Genomic DNA, 19,744 nt, shown 5'->3' on the forward strand with positions numbered 1-19,744 from the left:
TGAGGAACTTAAAGCTGTTCACCCTCTCAGCTCCAGATCCACTGATGTCAATAGGGGTTAGCCTGTCTCCATTCCTCCTGTAGTCCACAACCAGCTACTTTGTAATAAAACAACAAAAAATAAGCTTACTGAATTACTAAGATAGTAATAGCAATTTCAAATTAAATTTTTAACCATTCCACTTAGTGATTACTTATGACAGACAGAAAGACATACTTTATTGATCCTGAGGGAAATTGGGTTTTGTTACAGTCACACCAACCAAGAATAGTGTAGAAATATAGCAATATAAAACCATAAATAATAATAGGTAAACTATTCCAAGTGGAAATAAGTCCAAGACCTGACTGTTGGCTCAGGGTGTCTGACACTCCGAGGGAGGAGTTGTTAAGTTTGATTGCCACAGGCAGGAATGACTTCCTATGACGCTGTGTTGCATCTTGGTGGAATGAGTCTCTGGCTGAACGTACTCTACTCTGAATGTAATGTGCCTAACCAGTACATTATGGAGTGGATGGGAGACATTGTCCAAGATGGCATTGTCCAAGAAAAGCATCCTCTTTTCAGACACCACCATCAGAGAGTCCAGTTCCATCCCCACAACATCACTGGCCTTACAAATGAGTTTGTTGATTCTGTTGGTGTCTGCTACCCTCAGCCTGCTGCCCCAGCACACAACAGCAAACATGATAGCAGTGGCCACCACAGACTTGTAGAACATCCTCAGCATCGTCCGGCAGATGTTAAAGGACCTCAGTCTCCTCAGGAAGTAGAGACAGCTCTGACCCTTCTTGTAGAGAATGTGTATACATTCTTTTGGTCTTCAAAATGCTGAAATAATTTAGGTTATCAAAAAATAGTGTTACTTACAAGAATATAAATGATATTGAAGAATTCTTGCATTCAGAACAATGAATGCCATCTGTTTGCTTTATTTTAACAAAATAACTTTTATTACAAATGATCACAATTGATAGCTAAGGTAGGCATGAGTATTTTGTTTACTTAATGATGGTGGTAAACTGTTTATAATGGTATAGTAGACTAAGCTGGATGAAAGTGGGTAATTTGTTTATGTTTCACTTTGATACTTGTATCAGAGAAGCCAACTGAATCTTATTTATTGACTTTCAGCCCAACCAGTGAAAATGCACTGGAAGTCCATGTCCAGTAGAAGAAGGATTAGAACTAAGAATAGAACTAGCTCATCAGTGCAACTCCTTTCTAGGCAAAAAATCGCCACTTCCAAAAGTTTTCTGACAGGAATATGAACAACACACACGAATCATGGACATCATGGACACGAAGCTTGACTAATCTGTTGGAGTTTTTTGAGGGTGTAACAAGGATGTTAGACGAGGGTAAGCCAGTAGATGTTGTGTACCTAGATTTTCAGAAGGCATTCGATAAGGTGCCACATAGGAGATTGGTGAGTAAAATCAGAGCTCATGGCATTGGGGGCAGGGTTTCAACATGGATAGAAAACTGGTTGGCAGATAGAAAGCAAAGGGTAGCAGTGAATGGGTGTTGCTCGGACTGGCTGGAGGTGACTAGTGGGGTACCACAGGGCTCTGTATTGGGACCACAGCTCTTTACGATTTATGTCAATGATTTAGATGAGGGCATTGAAAACTATATCAGCAAGTTTGCTGACGATACTAAACTGGGTGGCAGTGTGACATGCGAAGAGGACGTTAGGAGAATACAGGGAGACTTGGATAGGCTGAGTGAGTGGGCAGATACTTGGCAGATGTCATTCAATGTGAATAAATGTGAAGTTATCCACTTTGGAAGCTGGAACAAGAGGGCAGAGTATTGTCTGAACGGTGTCGAGTTAGGTAAGGGAGAAATGCAAAGAGACCTAGGAGTCCTAGTTCACCAGTCAATGAAGGTGAATGAGCAAGTGCAACAGGCAGTGAAGAGGGCAAATGGAATGTTGGCCTTTGTTACAAGGGGAATTGAATACAAGAGCAAGGATGTTCTTTTGCATTTGTACAGGGCCCTGGTGAGACCACACCTGGAATATTGTGTACAGTTTTGGTCTCCAGGTTTAAGGAAGGACATTCTGGCAATTGAGGAAGTGCAGCGTAGATTCACTAGGTTGATTCCTGGGATGGCAGGGCTGTCTTACGCAGAGAGATTGGAGAGATTGGGCTTGTACACGCTGGAATTGAGGAGATTGAGAGGGGATCTGATTGAAACGTTTAAGATAATTAAGGGATTTGATAGGATTGAGGCAAGAAATATATTCCAGATGTTGGGAGAGTCCAGTACCAGAGGGCATGGATTGAGAATAAGAGGTCAGTTATTTAAAACAGAGTTGAGGAAGAGCTTCTTCTCCCAGAGAGTTGTGGAGGTGTGGAATGCACTGCCTCGGAAGACGGTGGAGGCCAATTCTCTGGATGCTTTCAAGAAGGAGCTGGATAGATATCTGATGGATAGGTGAATCAAGGGATATGGGGACAAGGCAGGGACTGGGTATTGATAGTGAATGATCACCCATGATCTCAGAATGGCGGTGCAGACTCGAGGGGCCGAATGGTCTACTTCTGCACCTATTGTCTATTGAGACAGAAGCAGGCAAGACAGCCAATATCTGCAAAAGAACTGAAGTAAGTTCTTCAAGATGCGTGGAATAACCTACCAGCTGATTTTCATATAAAACTTGGGATCAGAAGTGGAAAGATAGAGCAGTTTGAGTTCCTGGGTGTCAACATCTCTGAGGACCTAACCTGTACATAATGTATTGATAGAGCTATAAAGAAGGCAAGACAGATGCTATATTTCATTAGTAGTGTGAGAAGATTTGGTTTGGCAACTGAAACACAAACTTTTGCAAATATACCATGGAGAGTATTCTGACTGGCTGCATCACCATCTGGTATGGGCGGGGGAGGGTGGCAGAAGTTGCAGAAACTAGTCAGTTTTGTCATGGGTACCAGCCTCTGTAGTTTCTAAGTCATCTTCAAGGACCAGTGCCCTAGGAAGGCAGCATCCATCATTAAGGACCCCCACTACCCAGGGCATGCACTCTTTACAGTGTTACCATCAGGAAAAGGTCACAGAAGCTTGCAGGCACACACTCAGTGATTCAGGAACAGCTTTTCCTGTCTGCCATTAGATTTCTAAATGGACGCTGAACCTATGAACTTATTACTTCTCCACACATCACTGAGCAGTTGGTGAGCACCAAGTTGGTTGAGATCATCCATGTTATACCAGACTTCCCATGACAAAATTTAATGGAACAATGTACCTCAGTAAGATAGTGTTTGGAAGAAGAAATGGGAATTACTGCCAAGGAGCTGGAAAAAGTACTTTCTTGAGCCCTCTTAAACAGATTTGGAACAGGCCAAGGACAATATATAACCACCATTTTTAATATAACTGGTAAAATATACATAATACTGGTATTTCACTACAAGAATAGTTCTCTGATGAAATTCAAGGTCTATTAACACAATAAATAAATTTCATACTTAGTTGCTTATTTACCATATTGCAACAGCACCCATTCATTGAAACTTTTGTTGGCTAAAAAGTTTTGAGGATCTCCTTACATTGTAAAATTTGTGTAACAGAGCATGCCCTTGTTGAATCAATAAACTTCCAAGACCATACCTCAATACTTCCTTGTGCAATTGGATCCTCAATTTCCTCACTTGCAGGCTCCAGTCAGTACGGATTGGCAACATCCCCTCCACTATATCCATTAGGCTGTGGAGCACCACAAAACTGTGTGCTTAGCCCCCTGTTCTATTCACTTTATACCTATTACTGTGAGGCTAAGCACAGCTCCAATGCCATATTCAAGTTTGCTGATGACACCGCTGTCATAGGTTGAGTCAAAGGATGTGACAAATCACTATTTAGGAGGGAAATTAAAAATCTGGCTGAGTTGTGCTGCAACAACAACCTCTCACTAAATGCCAGCAAGACCAAGGATAAGAGTCTCCAGGAGGAGGAAAGTGGAGGTCCATTAGCCAGACCTCATCAACAATCGGAGGTGGAGAGGATCAGCAACTTTAAATTCCTTGGTGTTACCATTTTGCAGGATCTGTCCTGGGCCAAGCATGAAAATGCAATTATGAAGAAAGCACAGCACTGCCTCTATTTCCTCAGATGTTTGTGAAGATTTGGCATGACATCCAAAACTTTGACAAATCTCTATTACTGTGTGGAGGACAGTATATGGACTGCCTGCATCATGGCCTGGTATAGAAACACCAATGCCCTTGAACAGAAAATCCTACAAAAAAATAGTGAATAAGGCCCAGTCTATCATGGGTAAAGCCCTCCCCACCATTGAGCACCTCTACATGGAGTGCTGTCGCAGGAAAACAGCATACATCATTCAAGAATCCCATCACCCAGGTCATGTTCTCTTGTTGCTGCCATCAGGAAGAAGGTACAGGAGCCTTAACTTAGAGCCTCTTAAACCAGAAGGGATAACTTCACTCGTCCCTTATCTGTTTCTACAACCTATGAACTCACTCTTCATGTCATGGTCTCAATATTAATAACATATATTATTTTTTCCGATTTGTATTTGCATTGTGTTGTCTCTTGCAGATTGGTTGTGTGTCCTGTTGGGTACAGTCTTTTATTGATCTATTGTGTTTCTTAGATTTACTGTATATGCCCGGAGTTGTATATGGTGATATGCATGTACTTTGATAATAAATTTACCTTGAACTTGTAATCATGTCCTCTTTTTACAGAAAATGATTGATTTAAAATAAATATACTACTAGAAAATCGGTTTGCTAAGGTCATGGTTGATTGATTATAATTTAGAAATTAAATCTGCATTCCTGCAGAAAGGTGTTAAAGTTGAAAGTGAGGTGTATGCGTAAGTTTGCTGAGAGTCCCTAGGAGAGGCGCCGTGCCCTGTAGATGGCGCTGTGTGTGGATGGCCCGGATTTGAGGTTGGCGCCACTCCTGACCGCTGCTCCGCTCTTTGTTGCCTCGGATATCAATGCGGGCACGCCAACTGCTCGAGTGTGGGGCCTTCTGAAGCTGTACTCGCTGCCGGTCATGTTTTCCTACGAGTATGTCACGGAGGAGCAGCTGGCCGGCTTCGACAAATACAAGGTAAAGACTGCTGCCGGGACCTCGCCAGCTCACTTCACATTAGTAGCCGGTAGAATGCTGCTCACCGGCGGTAGGGATCGGTGTCTACCGGAGAGGGGCCTCCCTCCTCAGTGTCACCCCACACAACGCCTCCCCATTCTCCCCTTCTACATCCCCATCCCCCGCCTCCAACACAACGCACAACCCCCTTCCACCAGCACCTCCCCATCCTAATCGCCTCCTTCCTCCACCCTTATCCACAACTCCCCCACATCATTCCCGATCACACCCGCTGCCACTCTCTTTCTTCCTTCCCACTTCCGCACCTCACATCTCCCCCTTCTCCCTTCCCTGTCCCATAACATTCCTGACCACATCATCACTGACCGCATCCACCTGGCACGTTTTCCCAATCACCTCCCTCCTTCACACACACCCTCCTCCGCCTCATCATGTCCGCACTCCCATTGCCCTACCCTTTTCCGTCTTGTTGAGGGTGTTTGGCCCAAAACTTTAGCTGAAGGTCCTGTAAAAACAAACCCACGGGCATTAAGCAGGTTAGGCAGCATCTACGACAGAAACTAGTCCGAACAGGCTCTAGATTTGCAGTGCAGCTGAAGGATCTCGACCCGAAACGTCGTCTGTTTCCATATACGGATAACACCTGACCCGCTGCGTTTCTCCAGCAGTTTGTTTCTTAATTTCTTGTGGGTGTGCATCCCATATTCGTCTAACGTTTCCTCCTCCTCCTTGCGTCTTTATCCACTCTTCCTTGAAAGTAGAAGATAGCCGTCTTTGCCGCTAGGTTTTATGCAAATTAGGTCCCTGGTCTTTCTTCTCTAGAAGGTTACTCGAATGAATTTTCTGTAAGATTAGTTCCTGACTGTCTTCACTCTGAAAACAATGAGACCAAGATATCTGAACCCTTAATGGTCTATCGAAAACAATTTTCTAGCCTGCATTGTTCCTTGATTTTTTTTTTGCTTTACCTGCTCTTTACCTTACAACTACTTTTCCTGCATATTGTCTTGTGGATTACGACATGAGATTAATTAATGACACAAAGTATAAATCGTAAAACTCAGCAGTTTTCAGCAACACGGGGAAGTGAAGGGTTGTCTTTAACCACTCCCAAGCCACGTTATTGCATCCTCCCACTCAATTGTACTCTACTCCAGTCTCAATAAGTCCATCTTTTTATTTGGTCACAGGCATAGTCTATATATGACTGATCATAGAGTCAATTTTCTATTTGACCCTGAAGTGAATTTCCAACTAATTTTGTCACAGATGCAGCCTACACCTGTTTACCATTTTCCACCTCTATTCATTGACACAATTTATATTTGAAAGTTTGCTGTGAGATCTTGGTGTTCACAGAAATACATGCTGATTTTTTTTGGTTTCTTGTCTTCATTTTATTAATTTTAGCATTTTAACTTGGAAATATAATGCAGCATGAAGAGGTGATTTTTATTTAAACTGGTATTCTTGTTCTGTGACAGTTCAAGACAAATCAAGCAATCTTATTACGGAATTGGAACTGCTTGTGTAGGTTGTTATATTTCCATAACAATGCCAACGTGGATTAATAATAGCAGGCAGCCCTTTCCATTGTTCATGGATTTAAAATGTTTACTTGTCCCTGGAACCATTTTGTGTAGCAGGCTAATTTGTACTAATTTCAGAATTAATCAGAACTTTTAAAAGACCATAATGATTTTTACGTCAAATGAGTGTATTCAAACCTAATTTTGCAATGTATATGTGAATTATTATTACTAGGTAGTGTTGGTAATCCTTTTCTACTCCCAACAGTAGTGCTGCAAAGATCTTGTGTTATTAAAATGTGGTTGCTGTAAAGGGTCACTAGTTTGTTTGTTTGGGAAGGAAATGTGTTTAGGCCAATGTGAGATTCTGGACTCTTGACATTTTACTATTTTCTGCATTGGGCAAAGGGATCAATCAGACATTGTGCAATAAATTGTGTGGTCTTATCTGTGAAGTTCATTTCTTGTGAATAAATTTAAACAAAACCTCTCATCTCCCAGCAAAAATCAGTTGTCTCACATGGGCGCTTTTGTTAAAGGTTCATACAGTATATTTTGAAGAATTCAAAGGTGTAATTGTAAATAATTACATCTAGTTATTATAAAATATCGCACCAGTTGGCATAACTGTATTTTTAATATGTTCCTTAATAGTTAATGTGAGTTTTAAATTGAAGACTCTGTGTGTGTGTGTGTGTGTGTAAAACTGGCAAAAAAAAAGTTTAAAAATTGGTTGAGTTTTGGGTAATAAAACATTGGACTGCATGATTTGCACCTCCAATCAAAACTGAATAAGACTTCAGTATTAGTTCTACAGTGGCCCTAACTAGCAGACCAAGTGTAGTTGAGTGTCTTGAAATGTGTTTGTAAAATCTTTCTAAAGAAAAATAATTGCAGGAAAAATTAAACTGCTGTAAGAACTCAGATTATATAGCATCTGTGGAGGAGATGGTTGATGTTTTGGGTAAAGACTAGCTAGGACCTGGCTTTTCCAGTTGTTTAATTGTGCTAGTTTCCAGCATCTGCAGTCTCTTCTGTTTCCAAAAAGAAATTGAAATTCTGTTTTGAATTCGCTGAATTTTTATTTTGTCTTTAAGATAAGCATTGACAAATACTCTTGAGTGAACTTTTGTTTCAGCTGCTGAATATATAGATGGCTCCTCAAGCACTTGGTGCTGAAATCTGCAGTAGGATCTGCTGAGTTACTAGTTGACTGAATTTGCTCTCTCCATTGCTGATTACATGCATAGGGTTGTTGAGTTGTATTCCATTCTTGAAATTTCATAAGTTGAAAGAAGGAAACCTGCTTGGTGATTATCGTATTAAAAGGGATCAATGATCAACTTTATTCGCCGTATACATCTGCATGTATTAGGAATTTGCTGTGGTGTGTTGGTCAGGGTGTGACATGCCTTAAAACTTATTGTAATTGTTAAGTACCCCGTAACTGTGTGTCAGCAAAGATTGAAGTATCCATTGGAGTCTGGTAGTACCAAAACTAAAGGTGTTTATTAGTAAACTACACAATACAGTATCAAAAATGCAAATATACATGTAAAACAAGTTAGCAATAATAAACCTATGTGTCAACAATAATAAGCAATAATAAACAAGCTCTATCTATGTCTAGGGGTAAATGAATTGTCATAGAAAAGTATAAAGTTCAGTTCATGCATGCTGAGGTAGTTATGGTTGTTGTGTTGTAATCGTTGGGGAGGGAGAGAGAGAGAGCGAGAGATTAGGCAGCTGCAGCATTCAAACCTTCTGTGGCTTTCTTAACCCGTCGTGTCGTTGTGGCCATTCAGTTATGACCCCTCTGTCCTTCAGCTGGACCGTTCTTCTGTGGTGGACTCGTCACTGGCATGAGTGGACACAAACACAAGTTCCCACCGGCCTTGCTGTCCCACTGTGAGCTTTATTGACCGATCTCCTAATTTGGTCTCCGAAGCCCCCACCTTTCTCTGGGTTCACAACACTTGGTCGGTGTCCACTGGTGTGTCTGAAGGGTGTCTCTCCAGACCTGTCTTTTATCCCTACTAACGGGGTCTCAGCTATCCATCAACTCTGAATAACTGTGTCCATCAAATCAGGCCACTCCTGCTGTCTCCTGAGGAATGTTAACGAGCAAAGTAAAGTCCTTGTAGTGAAAGGTAAATAATCCAGGAAGAGTCAAAGTATAATAAATCAACAGTCTCTCTCTCTCTCTCTCTCCCTCTTATCTGTAGCAGATGTTCTTGCCTGAGCATCATCTCTCTCTCTCTCTCTCATTAGCAGCATAGCAACAGCAATAGTTCATAGTTCTTGTGGGGGGGGGGAATGGTTAACTCTGCACCCCATTTCCATCAGGTCTGTTCATTGCTCATAACATAATAAATAACTTATTTATATATTTTTATTGTCATCTCCTGCCACTATTTTCTGTAGCTAAGTTTTTCTCGTAGCTGTTGGCCTTACTGTTTTTAAAAATGCCTCTTTTGCTCATACCCAACCAACCTGTCCGTATTTACATATTTCTAGTTGACGTTGGAACAGCACAGGAATAGTGCTGTATGTATGATACCCAGTCCTGTAGTTCATGTCCACATAGTCTTGACTCTGAATCGCATGAAGTAAGTTTTGGCCTCTACCATGGTGCTAATGTAGATCTTCTGATCTCTGAATACTGTCTTGTCTAATCTAGCTTTCTCTCTTTCAACTCATTGGCATGTGCTCATTTACTGCCATTTACATTGTATTTCATTGCCTGACAGACAGACATACTTTATTGATCCCGAGGGAAATTGGGTTTCGTTACAGTCGCACCAACCAAGAATAGTGTAGAAATATAGCAATATAAAACCATACATAATTAAATAATAATATGTAAATTATGCCAAGTGGAAATAAGTCCAGGATAAGTCAGGGTGTCTGACACTCCGAGGGAGGAGTTGTAAAGTTTGATTGCCACAGGCAGGAATGACTTCCTATGACGCTGTGTTGCATCTTGGTGGAATGAGTCTCTGGCTGAACGTACTCTACTCTGAATGTAATGTGCCTAACCAGTACATTATGGAGTGGATGGGAGACATTGTCCAAGATGGCATTGTCCAAGAAAAGCATCCTCTTTTCAGACACCACCGTCAGAGAGTCCAGTTCCACCCCCACAACATCACTGGCCTTACGAATGAGTTTGTTGATTCTGTTGGTGTCTGCTACCCTCAGCCTGCTGCCCCAGCACACAACAGCAAACATGATAGCACTGGCCACCACAGACTCGTAGAACATCCTCAGCATCGTCCGGCAGATATTAAAGGACCTCAGTCTCCTCAGGAAGTAGAGACGGCTCTGACCCTTCTTGTAGACAGCCTCAGTGTTCTTTGACCAGTCCAGTTTATTGTCAGTTTGTATCCCCAGGTATTTGTAATCCTCCACCATGTCCACATGGACCCCTTGGATGGAAACGGGTCACCGGTACCTTAGCCCTCCTCAGGTCCACCACCAGCTCCTTAGTCTTTTTCATATTAAGCTGCAGATGATTCTGCTCACAGCATGTGACAAAGTTTCCCACTGTAGTCCTGTACTCTGCCTCATCTCCCTTGCTGATGCATCCAACTATGGCCGAGTCATCAGAAAACTTCTGAAGTTGGCAAGACTCTGTGCAGTAGTTGAAGTCCGAGGTGTAGATGGCTAAGAGAAAGGGATACGTATACACACTGGAAGAACTCAGCAAGTCAAGCAGCATACGTGAGAAAAGAGTAGCCAATTTTTCGGGCCAATACCCTTCATCAGGAAGAGAAAGGGAGACAGTAAAGTCCCCTGTGGAGCCCCAGTGCTGCTGACTACTCTGTCTGACACACAGTGTTGCAAGCGCACGTACTGTGGTCTGCCAGTCAGGTAATCAATAATCTATGACACCAGGGAAGCTTCCACCTGCATCTCTGTCAGCTTCTCACCCAGCAGAGCAGGGCGGATGGTGTTGAACGCACTGGAGAAGTCAAAAAACATGACCCTCACAGTGCTCGCCGGCTTGTCCAGGTGGACAAAACTTGCCGCAGAACCAGTGTGGATGTAAGTCACCTTTGATCCTGAGGACTCTGGACAATGAAGTGAGAATTGATGAGCTTGTAATTAATTATTTCCATGTCTAATACCCCGGAGCTGTAATATAAGTTGGTGGCTGCTTCAGTCCTTGTTACTATTCACAACAGTAATTGCAGCAAAACTCTTATGCCTTGAATTTCTGTGACAGCCAACAGAAGAGATTGAACAACAAAGCTTTGAGTGGAAAATGGGTATTGGGTGGTGAAGTTCAAGTTTTTTAGCAGTTTTGTTCAATATTAGTCATTGTTATTTGCGAGGGAAGTGTTAAATTTTTGACTCACTACTGGGTCCTCCACAAAGAGAAAACCATGTTGCCTGGATTGGGGAGCATGCCTTATGAGAATAGGTTGAGAACCCGGCCTTCTTTCCTTGGAGCAAAGGAGGATGAGAGGTGACCTGATAGAGGTGTATAAAATGATGAGAGGTATTGATCATGTGGATAGTCAGAGACTTTTTCCCAGGGCTGAAATGGCTATCACAAGAGGGCACAATTCTTAGGTACTTGGAAGTAGGTACTGAGGAGATGTCGGGGTAAGTTTTTTTTTAAACGCAGAGAGTGGTGAGTGCATGGAATCGGCTGCCAGTGATGGTGGTGGAGGCAGATACAATAGGGTCTTTTAAGAGACTCTTGGATAGGTATATGGAGCTTAGAAAAATAGAAGGCTATGGGTAACCCTAGGTAATTTCTGAAGTAAGTACATGTTCGGCACAGAATTGTGGGCCGAAAGGCCTGCATTGTGCTGTAGGTTTTCTGTTTTTCTATTAGAAGCCAGAATAGGAAGGGTAGGGTAGTGGTGGTAAGTGTAGTGGGTTAGTCTGACACTATTACAGCTAGGGCTGTCAGAGCTCAATTCGGGCACTGTTTGTAAGGAGTTTGTATGCTCTTCCTGTGTCTGTATGGGTTTCCTCTGGGTGTTCCAGTTTCCAACCACAGTCCCAAGGTCCTGTGATTGGACTGTGGTTAAATAGGTGGGTTGCTTGGAGGTGTGGCTCATTGGGCTGCATTGGACTGTTCTGCACTGTATCTCTGAGTAATAGCTGGCAGGTGATAGATGAGACCAGGTGAGGGGGAAGGTGGATGTGTGGGGCAAATTAAGAAGCTGGAAGGGGATAGGTGCAAGAGGTGAAGGTCTGAAGAAGGTATCTAATAGGGTGGGACGGTGGATCATGGAAGAAAGGGAAGGAAGATGGAAACCAGAGGGAGATAATGGGTAAGTGAAGATAGGAGAACGTAAGAGAGAATAATCAGGATGAGGAATAACAAAAGAGAGCAGAGGAGCAGAAGTTGGGGTGTGATTACCAAAAGTTAGAGAAATCAATGTTCATGGGATCAGGTTGGAAGTTACCCAGACAGAATATGAGGTGTTGATCATCCGATATCAGTTTGGCCTCACCGTGGCAGTAGAGGTGGCCATGGACAGACACATCAGAATGGAAATGGGAAGTCGAATTGAAATAGATGGCCACTATAAGATCTTGCCTTGTGCGTTGTGCTCATCAAGGTTGTGCCCCAGTCTGTCAGGTCTCCTGAGGCTGCACCATGCCTGTGACAGACTTGCAGATGAAGTGTTGCCTCACCTGGAAGGATTATTTGAGGCTCTGAACAGTGGTGAGGGAGGAGGTGGAGGGACAGCTGTAGCACTTACCCTTTCAGGTGTGACAAGTGCCAGGAGGGAGAGCAGTGGGGAGAAGAGTCGACAAGGGAGTTGTGTAGAAAATAATCCCTACATAGAGGGGAAGGAGAAAGATGTACCTACTAGTAGGATATTGTTGGAGAAGTGGAAGTTGTGTCCTTATCCTCATGAGCTTCCACATCCAACTCATGGTCCAGCTCCAAAGGGATCCTACCACCAAACATATTTTTACCTCCCCTCACCCCACTCTCTGCTTTCTGCAAGGGTTTCTCCCTCCATGATTTGTACCTCCCAGCACTTATCCCAGCAAGCATCTTAAGTGACACACCTGCCCATTCACCTCCTCCTTCACCTCAATTCAGGGTCCTTAAACAGTCCTTCCAGGCGGGGCAACTTCACCTGTGACTGCTGGGCTTGTCTATTTTGTGTGGCGCTCTTGATGCGGCGTCCTTTACATTGGTGTGACCCGTCGTAAATTGGGGGACAGCTTTGTTGACCACCTCTGCTCCATTCACCAAAAGCAGAACTTCCTGGTAGCCAAACATTTTAATTCTGATTCCCATTCCCTTTCTGACATGTTGCTCAATGGCCTCCTTTTGTGCCGAGATGAGGACACCTTCAGGGTGGAGAAGCAACACCTTGTATTCTGTCTGAGTAGCCTCCAATCTGATGGTATGAATGTCTATTTCTTCCGGTTTAAAAAAAAATTCTGTTTCTTTCCCCCCACCCCCACTTTCTGTTCCCTGTTCTGGCCTCTTGCCTCTTCTCACCTGCCTGCCACATCCTCCTGGGTTACCACCTTCCCTTCCTCCTATGGTTCACTCTCCTCATGTCAGATTCCTTCTGCTCTATTCCTTTATCTTATGTTTATAGTTATGGAGAATGATATGGTGGATGTGGAGGCACATATGGTGGTAGATGAGCACAAGGGAAACCCTTGTTATGACAGTGGGAGGATGGGTAAGGGCAAATGTTTGAGAAATGGAGGAGATGCGAGTGAGGGCTGTGTTGCTGGTGATGGAAGGAAACCAGAGAAAAAAAAGAACCTATCAGATGTTCTTGAATGGAAAGCCTCATTCTGAGAACAGAAGAAGCGGAGACAGGAACTGAGAGAAGGAAGTAGTATTTTGACAAGTGACAGCTATAGTTAGGATGTCTCTGAAATGTAGTAGGTTTGTAAAAGATGTCAGATGTAGTCTGTATTCTGAGATGGAGATTGAGAAAGGTGTTAAAGATGGAACATGTAAAATTGAGGGCAGGATGGAAGTTGGAAGCACCTCCTCCAACCACATCGACTGCGTTCAATGTGGCCTCCTCTACAGTGGTAAGACCAAGAACAGACTGCGCAACTATCTTGCAGAGGCCTACATTTGGGCTGCATGGCCATCGAGAGTTTCAGATTGCGTGCCATTTTAATTTTACTTCCCATTTCCATATGGCCTGTCTATTCTTTGTTTTTCTCTACTGCCAGGATGAAGCCCGACACAAACGGCAGGAACACCACCACCTCAAATTCCACCTTGGTGGTCTACTGGCCAATGGCATGAATATTGAGTTGTCTAGTTTTAGGCTAATGACAGTGTTTTACTTCCAGTTACCTGTTCCACCAGCACCCCCCCCCCCCCGCTACCCCCCCTCAGGATTGTCTTTTGGTCTTCCCATTTTTGTCCCTTTTTATCTTGTACCTTCCCCATCCCCTTCCTGTTTCCTTCCTTCCTTCCTTCCTTGTACCCAGTGTTCCTGCTAATTTTTAGTAGTCAGTGTGTGCAAAAATCTTATGTTGTGCAAATTGGCACAGTTTATGTAGGTTTACAAAAGGTGTGACATAAAACTGCACAGAATAACAACAAAATAACATACATATTTAAGTCACTTAGTTATTTTTTTCTCTCTCCTGTCTTTGGCATTTACCCATTCTTTGTAAACTCTATCTAGACGAATAGAACTTCCATCCAATTGATTGCTTTTGATTCTTATTAACATATCCAAATGACATTCACCTAAATGGTTTCTTAACTTGTTTTTGAGTTAATTCATTTAGCTAAAACCTCGCTCACAGTCCACACTAGACACAAGAAAGGTTCCCCCGATGTCCATCAACTGTGCAAGGTTGCAGAACTGTTTGTTTTGAAGTACAAATGCCACCATTTGAGCAAAGTTTGAAATCAGTTTGGATTTAATTTTTTCTTGCTCGGAAGAGCAAGGCCATTGCTCATCGCCATTGCTCGTAGACATAAGGCCATTGTTCATCGCCAAATATGAAGTCACAATCTGCAATTGCAGAGAAATCAAAAGCTGACCATTCTTATACCTCATTTTCAAGAAACCTTTCTTCTAAATGAACACAAAGACTATTTATAAAATTCAATAGCGAACTTGTATCTACTGTGACGTTTTCGGTGTAGCAGTTTCTACTATTTTGTTAAGCCATTCAACTTTAAACAAATTTCCAGTTCTTTTGCACTTCACGCCCTTCACTTCTTTTGAATTCAACACTGAGTCAATATTTTTTCAATAAAAACTTAGTAAGCTATCTACAGGATTTGAAACAGATCTTTGTAAACTTTGCGATATGAATACTGTCCGCCAAAGATGGCTGCCGCCATGATGCAGCTGTACAAACCAGAACAGGAAAGGTGAGATGACGTAAATTAGTGACATGCATTGTGGTACAGGTTTCCCCTGCTATCTGAAGGTAGAGTGTTCCTCTGAAACGGTTCATAAGCCGGAATGTTGTAAAGTGAATAGGCAATTACCATTTATTAATATGGGAAAAATTTGAGAGTGTTTCCAGACCCAAAAAAATAACCTATAAAATCATGCCAAATAACACACATAACCTAAAATAACAGTAACATATAGTAAAAGCAGGAATGATATGATAAATCTATATAAAGTAGAAATACTGTTCTGCAATCATCGCAGCACTGTCTAGCGCAGTGAAAATCTCACTGTAGCGTATAATCTCACTACATAGCACTACTAGCGTACCGGAAGCACTCTCCAGTAACCTTTGTTATGAAGCTCCCAGATCATACCAAATAACATAAAAATACACAGCCTATATATATAAAGTAGAAATAATGTATGTACAGTGTAGTTTCACTTACCGGAATTGGGAAGACAGCGAGCACACTGATGATGGTGTATTAGGCTGAGTTGTTGAAGGTTGGGGTGCTTGGCAACTTTTTCCAATAAATTGCAGTTTTGTCACAGTTGAACACTTGCTTATATGAATAACCACCTTCTGTAATTATTTTCTTCATTTCTGCTGGGAACTTTTCGGCAGCTTCGGTATCAGCCGAAGTACTCTATCCAGTAAACGTTAAACTGTGAAGCTGCCAAAAAGTTCCCAGCAGACCTGATGACAATTCCTTTTATCTCTCAGATGTTACTTGATGCGCTGAAACCCTCCCGAAAATTTTTGACTTCTAGTATTGTCATATTAAATCCACATACTTTTCAGATGGCTGCCATTAAATCAAATTATAGGTCATACAATATTTTTACCTTTTTAATATTAGGTGCAAAAATGCAAATGTCTTTTTTGATGAAGAATACAACTCAGGCATTCAAGGAATCCCATTATAATGGGGTTCCTTGAGTAGCAGTTGCTCATTTTTTTTATTAAACAAAATATACTTAATTTTATTTTTGAATAATGTACAATAAACCATTCAATGTCTCTTGGTCCTTTACAGATGTTTCCATTACAGTCTTTACATTCCCACACTTTTGCCACCCACGTGGCACTCTGTTATTCCATATTTACATACACTTGTTTAGGGGTATACACCCTAGACTGTGGTCCTTCCCCATTGGGCCCTTGTGGTGGCTGCACCAAGTTTGAGTGTGTCCCTCAGTACATACACCTGCAGCCAAGAATGTGCCAGTCGGCAGCATTCCCCCACGGACATCCCCATGTGCTGGTAGACCATCAAGTTTTGGGCTGACCAAAGAACTTCTTTCACCGAGTTGATGATCTGCCAGCATCACCGGATGTTGGTCTCTGTGTGCGCCCCCGGGAACAGCCCGTAGATCAGAGAGTCCTCTGTTATGCAGCTGCTGGGGATGAACCTCGGCCTCCTCCACACCTTCGGGGCGAACCCACAGCGTGCAAAGAGGTGGGTCACCGCCTTCTCTTCACTGCAGTCCTCCTGTGGGCAGAGGGCTGTGGAGACAACGTTCTGGGCGTACAGGAGGGATCGGACTGGGAGTGCCCCTCTCACCGCCAGCCAGGCGAGGTCTTGGTGTCTGTTGGTGAGGTCTGGCGATGAGGCATTTTGCCAGATGAACTGGACGATCTGCTCAGGGAACCACCCCCCAGTGTCCATCACATCTTTCTCCTGCAGTGCCTGCAGGACCTTACGTGCTGACCACTGCCTGATGGCCCTGTGGTCAAAGGCATTGACCTGAAAGAACTTCTCTACAAAGGACAGATATGGTGGCAACGGCTAGCTGACAGGGGTGTTGCGCGGTAAAGGGGCCAGACCCATCTAGACCCATCCTTCGTAGCCAGGGTGACAGGTAGAACCTGGACACATAGTGGTACTTGGTGCCCACGTACCTGGGATCCACACACAACCTGATGCAGCCACACATGAAGCAGGCCATCAGGGTGAGGGTGACATTGGGGATGTTTTTGCCCCCGTTGTCCAGTGACAATCACTAAACCACAATCCTTTTAGTTCATGGTGATGATTAAAGCTACTTTTAAACTGTCAAAAATCACTTCTTGTCCAATGCTTTAGAGAAGGTAGAACCCATGCAGCTAATTTGCATGTATTCAAGTATGACAATTTAACTTGCTTACAGGATTAGAAGTTTTCTCTAAACTTTCTGTTATATCTTAAATATTTCTGTGGTCTTTCTGATAGATTTAGTTTTCTTCTGTTTTATTTCCCAAGGTCCTGTCCTGCTTACCTAGCTCATTTCCACTTCAAGCATAGTGTCTTTTCACTATAAATTTTATCAGAAGCTTATTTTGTGTGGTAACTTCGTCATCCTAAATGGCTAAGTGGAACTAAGTTAGCAGAACCTGATTTTGATGGTCATTTGATTGCTAGAGAAAGATAAGTTCATGTTTCATGTCAAATTATAAACAGTGACAGGAAAACATTATGTGGGTCGTGATAGTTTGGGTAAAAGGAAGATGCAGTGGGACCTGGGTAACAGTACACCATTGACTCAAAGCAAGTGTTTAAGCAATAAGCAATTTAAAAAGGCAAATCATATATCACCTTCATTGAAAGACTGCTTTTGTATAGGAACAATATACATGGCCTTGGTGAGTTTTGGGTGCAGATCTGGTCCTGTCTGGGGAGGGATTTTGCTAGAAATTCAGTGGAGTAGCGGTTTACAAGGCTGCTTCCTGGAACAGAAATGCTGGTGTATGAGAGATTGGATGTGTTAGTTTTATGTTCACCATATTCATGAATGAGAGGCGATCTTGTGGAAATCCATTAAGTAATAGGACAAGGCAGACTACAAAGGAAGGTGTTCCCGACAGCAGGAGTAGACAGAATTAGGGGTCTTGGCCTCTAGATACATCTAGAGCTGGGATTGGAAGAAATCGTTTTCACCTGAAGTGTGCTGAATGTATGAAATTCTTTGCCACAAGAATGTAATGGAGAAAAAACATTACATGAACTTAAATATATTCAGAAAGAAATTAAATATGTTAAAAGGATCAAATAGAATCTCCATTATTTATAGTTCAGTCTTTGTATTGAAATTGTTTATGGTGGGTGTGTTTTTTAAAAGGACGAAATCCTGGAAGGCCTATGCGATATAAGCTGTGTGTTGCAAAGATCAAAGTTTGACAAAGTTCCACGTGGAAGGTTAGTTAAGAAGGTTCAGTTGTTAGGTATTAATGCTGGAGTAATAAAATGGATTCAACAGTGGCTAGATGGGAGATGCCAGAGAGTAGTGGTGGATAATGGTTTATCTGGATGGAGGCCGGTGACCAGCAGGGTGCCTCAGGGATCTGTTTTGGGCCCAATGTTGTTTGTAATATACATAAATGATCTGGATGATGGGGTGGTAAATTGGATTAGTAAGTATGCCGATGATACTAAGGTAGGAGGTGTTGTGGATAATGAGGTGGGTTTTCAAAGCTTGCAGGGAGATTTATGCCAGTTAGAAGAATGGGCTGAACGTTGGCAGATGGAGTTTAATGCTGAGAAGTGTGAGGTTCTACATTTTGGCAGGAATAATCCAAATAGAACATACAGGGTAAATGGTAGGGCATTGAGGAATGCAGTGGAACAGAGAGATCTAGGAATAACAATGCATAGTTCCCTGAAGGTGGAGTCTCATGTAGATAGGGTGGTGAAGAAGGCTTTTGGAACGCTGGCCTTTATAAATCAGAGCATTGAGTACAGAAGTTGGGATGTAATGTTAAAATTGTACAAGGCATTGGTAAGGCCAAATTTGGAATATTGTGTACAGTTCTGGTCACCGAATTATAGGAAAGATATCAATAAATTAGAGAGAGTGCAGAGACGATTTACTAGGATGTTACCTGGGTTTCAGCATTTAAGTTACAGAGAAAGGTTGAACAAGTTAGGTCTCTATTCATTGGAGCGTAGAAGGTTGAGGGGGGATTTGATCGAGGTATTTAAAATTTTGAGAGGGATAGATTGAGTTGACGTGAATAGGCTGTTTCCATTGAGAGTAGGGGAGATTCAAACGAGAGGACATGATTTGAGAGTTAGGGGGCAGAAGTTTAAGGGAAACACGAGGGGGTATTTCTTTACTCAAAGAGTGATAGCTGTGTGGAATGAGCTTCCTGTAGAAGTAGTAGAGGCCAGTTCAGTTGTGTTATTTAAGGTAAAATTGGATAGGTATATGGACAGGAAAGGAGTGGAGGGTTATGGGCTGAGTGCGGGTAGGTGGGACTAGGTGAGATTAAGAGTTCGGCACGGACTAGGAGGGCTGAGATGGCCTGTTTCCGTGCTGTGATTATTATATGGTTATAAGATGTTTGCTTTTGCAGGGTATCAGTTTCGTTGTCTCATTAAAGGGAGTCTAGGTATAATTTGCCCTATCTTGTAGTCTTCATTGCTTAAATGGTTCATCTCCTCCACCCTTCTCTGGTTACCAGATCCCCTTAAATAATTAAATGTGATTACACACAGTTAAGAAATGGTATCAGGTTGTTACTTCGGCTCAGAACAGCTGAACCGTGCTGAAATACTAGATTCACCTGACCTCTGATCATTCTCAGCAAAACAAGTAGTTGTTTTTGAGTAGCAGTTGTAGAAGTTCATGTAGAACAGTTTAAAATTGTTGAAAGGGTATGAAAACGTAATGACTCTTTATAGAGGCACTTTACCTTTTCAGACTATCACACTGAAATCAAATTGCCTAGGTAATTAATGATCCCAGCACTTTTATCTCAATTAT

At 42.5% G+C, this 19,744-nt stretch overlaps 1 protein-coding gene across 1 annotated transcript in view; it reads left to right on the plus strand.

Annotated features, from left to right (window-relative positions):
* The first annotated feature begins 4,881 nt into the window (after nucleotides 1–4,881).
* The window catches only part of selenoi (selenoprotein I), a 66,735-nt gene continuing 51,872 nt past the window's right edge, over nucleotides 4,882–19,744 (plus strand). The window contains exon 1 of the mRNA XM_059981751.1: nucleotides 4,882–5,094. Coding sequence (XP_059837734.1) covers nucleotides 4,897–5,094 — 198 coding nt within the window. The 5' untranslated portion in view covers nucleotides 4,882–4,896. The remainder of the gene's footprint in view (nucleotides 5,095–19,744) is intronic.

Source organism: Hypanus sabinus, chromosome 10 (assembly GCF_030144855.1).
Source record: "Hypanus sabinus isolate sHypSab1 chromosome 10, sHypSab1.hap1, whole genome shotgun sequence".
Lineage (NCBI taxonomy): Eukaryota > Metazoa > Chordata > Chondrichthyes > Myliobatiformes > Dasyatidae > Hypanus > Hypanus sabinus.